The sequence below is a fragment of the Gavialis gangeticus genome, unplaced genomic scaffold, assembly GCF_001723915.1.
Source record: "Gavialis gangeticus isolate Ggan-Ray unplaced genomic scaffold, GavGan_comp1, whole genome shotgun sequence".
NCBI lineage: Eukaryota > Metazoa > Chordata > Crocodylia > Gavialidae > Gavialis > Gavialis gangeticus.
In genome coordinates this window covers 80,351,123-80,358,000 of record NW_017729034.1, presented here as the reverse complement: position 1 = coordinate 80,358,000, position 6,878 = coordinate 80,351,123, and the positions used below count along the sequence as shown (strand labels likewise).

At 44.5% G+C, this 6,878-nt stretch overlaps 1 protein-coding gene across 1 annotated transcript in view; it reads left to right on the top strand.

Moving 5' to 3' along the window:
• Positions 1-6,878, top strand: part of MTHFD1L (methylenetetrahydrofolate dehydrogenase (NADP+ dependent) 1-like) — a 327,067-nt gene that overhangs the window by 307,943 nt on the left and 12,246 nt on the right. The window contains exon 26 of the mRNA XM_019527514.1: positions 3,837-3,946. Within this exon, the coding sequence (XP_019383059.1) occupies positions 3,837-3,926 (90 nt within the window). The 3' untranslated portion in view covers positions 3,927-3,946. The remainder of the gene's footprint in view (positions 1-3,836; positions 3,947-6,878) is intronic.

Below are 6,878 nucleotides of genomic sequence, written 5' to 3'. Positions count from 1 at the left end.
CCCCCCCCCCCCCCCCCCCCCCCCCCCGATTTAATTTTCCTGTAGTAGCAGTGTGAGGGAACAAACTTAAGGCAGAACATTTTCCATATATAGAATCTAATTATCAGGGGTTGTCTTATATTCAGGGTTGTCTTATTCAAGTAAATGTGGTACTTGACATAGTAAGAATTAAGAACTACATCAGCCAGAATTTGCTTTTTTACCAGGTCTAAAATAGCAAACATGTGTTTTCAATTTTTGAGACCCCTGGTGCAGTTCTTACTTTGGCAAGATAAAACATTGTTTCCCCTGGAAGATAGCTACATATAGTTTAAAATGAGACCTTTGGAGCCAGATAGATGATTGGCTTTAGCAGAGCTATGCATATTTACCCCAGGTTTCTTTCTCCTCCTCAAAGGTTTAAGGGGAAAAACGTCTTATCCAAGCAAACATATGAGCAGGTTTACTGACCTTGCTGGTCCCAACTACTTGTACAATTGTACAGCACTTAGCTCAATAAAGCTGTTGTTGCTGTTGTTATAACCCTATTAATTCAATTATTAAGAATTTTACGTTTTAAGTGACTGAGAGCAGGGACGGGTATAACATTTAAAGTGTTTCAAGAAAGAAGCACTTCATCTGTGGCTGACCATAGAGCGGTCATCCTCCCCCGCCCCTAAGCTGGAACGCTTCAAAATCCCCAGGGCTGCGTGTACTGGCATGCTTTCCAGCCAGGGGGTGCAACATGGGGCTGCTACATCTTGCTCCTCTACCCCCACCACCCTCCAACACACAGGGTGAGGGGAATGGAGCCAGTGTTTAGTATATGCTCTTCTGGGTACTTTGCTTCACATTTCCCATAGCCCCACCTCCTGCCAGAATCAGAAGACTGAAAGGCTTGAACCCCTTGTGCCTCTTCCAGTTCTGTTTGGGGGAGAGGGCACTCTGAAACAGTGGAGGCAGAGCACACAGAAGAATGCTCACCAGAGGTGGATCAGTGCACAGGCCAGTGGGGCCAGGGGCCTCTGCAAATAAGGGGCCCCTGGATGACAGGGTTTCCCCTTGCAGGTGGGCAGAAGTCTAGCCTGCAAGGGGTCCTACTTAGGGCATGGCCTGGAACACAGGTGGGTGTCGCCTCTGCAAGTAAGTCTAATGGGGGGGCAGGGGCATGGGGGGCACAGATCAAGGCCCACACAGTGAGGGAGGGAGTGGGGCAGGGGTTGGGCTGCTGCTGGGGGACCCAGGGCTGGGGCGGGAGCACTGCAAGGCATGGGCTATGGGGCCATGCGAGCATGGCTGTGGCTTGGTGCTGACCCATGGCAAGCACCAAACCAGTGCCCAGTGCTGCATGACCACGGCGCCAGGCTGCAGGCACATCTGGCCACACTGGAGAAGGAGCTGAAGAAGGCAGTGCTGCCCCTGCTGCCGTGCCCCTGTACCCCAGGCTCTGCTCCCCACCGCCTCATCTTAGGGAAGCCTCTGGGCTGGGGTTGCAGCACAGCAGGGAGGAGAAACATCCTCAGAGGGATCAGCTGAGAGAAGAGGAGGGGGCAAGTCCTCTAATGGGAATGTCTCTGTGTGTGTGTGTGTGTGTGTGTGTGTGTGTGTGTGTGTGTGTGTGGTGTGCGCGCATGGCAGGCAGTGTGTCTTTGTGTCTGTGTATCCATGTGCAGTGAGTGAGAGTAGAATGTGGATGTCTGTCTGTATGTCCATGGCAGGGAGAGGGAGTTTGTGTCTGTGTCTGTGTGCAGTGAGTGTGTTTCAGCAGGAAAGGGGAGCAGGGGAAGAGGTGGGCATGTGCCCCCCAGCCCAGCAGGATCCACCCAGCCTCCCCTGCTAGCACCAGGTGGGGACCTTCCTGCCCCACTATAGCCTCCAATTTTGTTTGCCCAGGGCCCCAATAAACCTTAATCTGCCTCTGACAGTTGCTGACATTCTGTTGTATCACCTCAGTGTGAGGCAGGGTAGAGAGCAGAGTACTGTGGGATGCTGGATGAATGAGCCCACCCTTGCCAACTTCCACAGAGCATGCACACATAACAGGAAACACTTCATTTTGAAGCACTGAGCGTGTACATCTGTCTGCTCAGTCTTTGAAGCACTTCAGATGTTACATTCAGAGTGACCTAGACAAATTGGAGGAGTGGGCTAAAAGGAGTCTCATGAGGTTCAACAAGGACACGTGCAAAGTCCTGCACTTAGGATGGAACAGTCCCATGCACCAGTACAGGCTGGGGGCTGACTGGCTAAGCAGCAGCTCTGCAGAAAAGGACCTAGGGGTTACAGTGGACAGTAAGCTGAATATGAGCCAACAGTGTGCCTTTGTTGCCCAGAAGGCTAATGGCATGCTGGGCTGCATTGGTAGGTGTGTTGCCCATAGGTCAAGGGAAGTGATTCTTCCCCTCTATTTAGCACTGGTGAGGCCACATCTGGAGTAGTGTGTTCAGTTTTGGGCCCCCCACTACAGAAGGGATGTGGACAAATTGGGGAGAGTCCAGCAGAGGGCAACAAAAATGGTGAGGGGGCTGCGGGGACATGACTTATGAGGAAAGACTGAGGAAGCTGGATTTATTTAGTTTAGAGAAGAGGAGACTGAGGCAGGGTTTAATACCAGCCTTCAGCTAACTGCAGGGGAGTTCAAAAGAGGATGGAGCTGGACTGTTCTCAGTGGTTCACTTGACAGAATGAGGAGTAGTGGTTTCAAGTTGCAGCAAGGGAAGGTTAAGTTAGATACGAGGAAGAATTTTCTCACTAGGAGGGTAGTAAAACACTGGAGCAAGTTACCCAGAGAGGTGGTGGAAGCTCCATCCTTGGAGGTTTTCAAAACCTGGGTAGACAAAGCTTTGGGATGATCTAGTTGGGGACAGTTCTGCATTGAGCCCAGAACTGGGCTAGACCTCTTGAGGTCCCTTCCAACCCTAAGTTTCTATGATCTGTCCACACCCTTAGATTCCTAGGCCCCATTTTCAGAAGCGACTTTGGGGTCCTAAAAAACTAAATCATTTTGAAAGTAGGACTGACAGCTTTTAAGACCCTTAGGTATGTTTGAAAGGTGTCACTAAGGTAAAAATAAACACAAAATTAATAATTTGTTTGAAATTGGAGATAATCATATGTTTTTAAATCATTGGGACAGCTTGTATTTTTAAAGATAAAGCTATGCAGAATGGCTTTAATACTGAATTATTTTAAATGAGTTTGCTTTTGCAGCTTTATGCTTGTGTAAATAGATTGGGGTTGGTGGTCCTGCTGGAAATGTCACTGCAGCTCTGTGACTTCTTGGTATTCAGAACACTTGTGAAAAATGAAGTTCTAGAGGTTGGAAGGTCCCTAAATGATGAACTGGATTCACCAATAATTCATGCATATTTATGTGAATCGTCTTGATTTATTAATTAAGTAGCAAGTTGTGAAGGCATCATGACTTATTCTTTGTCATGTTCTGTTTCATTCAAAGAGATAGGCTGTTGAATTCCCATAATACTGCCTTAACCCTTTCCAGATTTTCCAATATCGTTGCTTTAAGTAGATGAATACTCTTGAGTACAAAATAAATTCAGTGCCTTTGTTTTGTTTAGGAAGTTCACTCTCATTTCTTGCCAGTGTACTATCAAACTATTTTTTCAGAGTTTTTATTTTCTTCTTTCCTTTCGCTTATCAACTCAGTCTTAGAAAATGAATTGAAGTAGCAGATGGCTTAATTTTTTTTTTTAAAGAAACAAAACATAAGAATTACAGTTGTAGTTATGAGTTCATGAAGAACAATCAAGCCCTTCACCTCATCAAAGGTATATATGCGCAGAGTACTTATCCTCTTGCATCTGCAGGAATCTAACTTGGTTTCATTGTTCCCACAGATGAGCACCATGCCAGGACTGCCTACAAGGCCTTGTTTCTATGACATTGACCTTGACCCTGTCACACAGCAAGTAAAAGGATTGTTCTGAGAAGCAAGATCCAAATTCAGGTGGGTGATATATAACTCTCAGCACTGACAACTGTTTTCTTAGCCAGTGTACAGAGAAAATAAATTACAGAAGTAAGGAACTGGCTTTATATGTATCATTACAGATCTGGTACCAATTGCTGAACTGGCATAAAATGCCATGGCCTATTGGCTTCGGTAGAGCTGTGTCAAGTTACACCAGCTAACGACTGGGCTCTTTTGCAGCCAGTTGAATACCTCCATCCTATATCGTCCCAAAGGGAGAGGCACAGTCTAGCTCTGAATATCTCCTCTAAAAATTATTCCATTTTGGCAGTCTGTTTTTACCATTATATATTTTTTGCTGCGCCATTATTACTTCTGCTTCAAACTGAGACCAAATGATCCCTCTACTCCAGGGGTTTTCAATTCCTGGTGGCCAGACACAGAGCAGGAGTGGGGCTGTGGTGCGTGGCTGGACAGGGGGGGCACATGGCCAAATGTGGAGTGGCGGCATGGGGTGGTGGATGGCGGCACTGGCTGCCACCGCGTGCCGGCTTCCCCACCATGTCAGACTGGCTGGGCGGCACCTGTGTGGCCCGCACAGAGGTGCTGCTGCCCTTGCTGTGACCCGGCCCTGCTTCTGGGAGGCGGCAGCGTGGGGTGGTGGGTGGCAGTGCTCCATCCCCACCTGTGCATGCCCCCTAGGGCCTTCCCAAGTACCCCCTGCTGTACTCCATCTGATATGATAGTACATATTTTGAGACGATTCTTTCGCCTTCTTTGTGGGTTCTTCATGCTCAGATCTCTTCATCCTTCCTCAAAAGTTGTGTTTTTCAGACCTCCTGTTCTTTTCTGTGTTTTTTTTTTAACTTCCTCTGTCTCTGTCCCTCCTCTAGAATCAATGGGATTATCAAATTTGAATACAATATTCCAGCTGCAGTTTAGCACCATGCCAACCAGTGTAAAATAATTCCCTTTCTTTACACATAATAAACCATCAATATGAACTTTATAGGCAGATCTATAGGCAATTATTACTTTTGTTTAGAGTGCCATTCGCAGTTTATTGCTGTGTAGAATTATATGTAACATTTCTTGTTGTTTTACAACTTATTTCTTGCTTAGGAACTATTATATACTAGGTAACAACTGATCGAGCTTCATTCAGAAATATGTCATGTGCTTCTCTGAATAATCAAATGAATGCCAAATCCTGTCATAAAAACTAGGCAGGCAGCGTTCTTTGAGTAAATGTGATCTCCTTTATTAGACCAACTGAGTAGTTGGAAAAAAGTTCTTGGCAAGCTTTTGGGTACAATCACCCTTCTTCAGGCATTGGGAGTCTCTGCTATTCTGAGACTCCAAGAAATCAAGGAAGCTAAAAGTCGAGTAGTGGTCCCGCCAATGGGTTTGCCCAGCAGTCTCATACCAGTTTGTCATACCCCCCGGGGAAAAATATATATTTTCCTTTTTGATAAGTAGATTAAGTAAAAACAAAAAGCAAACCAACTGCTCTACTGCCAGCTGCGAAGGACCTGGCTTTGGAGTAGCACACAAAGTGAAAATATTAACCCTGGTTTCTAATAAGTTTGGGTGACATTTTTGTGTTGAGAAGGGAATAACAGTTGACTAAACTGAAGAAAAAAAACATTCTCATCAGACTTTTAGAAATTGCATGCATCTAACCATCTAGAGTAAGAATATTTATCTCCTGAGGAGATGTTGACGTCATCAACCATAGGGAGTAGGGGGAAAGGGGAGATCCTGTGGCTAAAAGTTTTTAAGGTTGTATAAGAGTGATGTAGTCATGATGGTCCAGAAATTGAGAGGCAAGGATTTCTTAGGGTAATATATTTTACTGGATCAACTGTACAGTTGGGATAGAATTTGACAAGCTTTCAAATGCAAGTCTTGCATTCAAAAGTTTGTCTTGCCCTATGCCAACTGTATAGTGGGTTCAATAAATGATATCACCCTAAGAAATCCTTGCCCTTCACATTTTTTTTAAGAATATGATGACCATAAAATATTTGGAAATCTAGGTCTAGGGTTTTTAAGTTAAGTGCCTACAATTATGTCCTTGATAAGTGTTCTGATGTAAATGGTGAGTACGCTCAGCATGCCACAGTTGAAGGTGGTAGAAGCTCAGCAATTGTGAAGATCAGGCCATTGCTATTTAGGTGATAAAGTATGGATTTAAGTGTCAACTGCTGTAATAGGTAAAAGAGAAACTATTGCCCTATGGGCTTTGTGCACCTTCTTCCCTGGTTCTGAGATTTGAACAAGAAATTGATTAAACTAGTGCTTTTCAGTAGCCCAAGGTAAAAAAGAATATGTAGGGATAGGGAAACGAGGCAGATGAGTTTAAAAACAACAACAAAACAAATACGTATCTTTTCTCCTACCTTTGATCTCCCCTTTTCCTGCAACATGCTATCATAAGTTGTTCTGTATTAGCTTTGTAAACTGTCATTTAAAAAAATCATTTTCCCATGGAAGAAGGTTTAAGCAATGGAACTGGCTGCTGCACAGCTGATATAGAATCCTTTGAGGTATGTGTGCATGTGTTTTATTTGGTGTCAGATCCAGCAGATACAGTGATTTTCTATCTGCTCAATTGGTGCTCTTTTGTTGTGGTCACAGTGCATATTGTAAATTTTATAGTATTATGGTATTTTGCCAAGTAACTAGAAGTGACTCAAGTCTTTAAGATGTGGTGACTGCAGAATATTCAGAGATTAGTCCAAGAACTGTAGATGTTTCATTAAACACACGTGTCTTGCTGAGAATCATTGTTCTAACATGAGTTCTACATCCCACTGTACAGTGCTCATATTCATGAGACTTTATAGAGAGCTTCAAGCAGAATAGCTGTATGGTTTATCTTGCTAAGCTGAGCTAAGCATTGGCCATCAATCTATCTCTCTTAATAAAGCTGATGATGGTTTCCACAAAATTCTGCAAAGTCCAG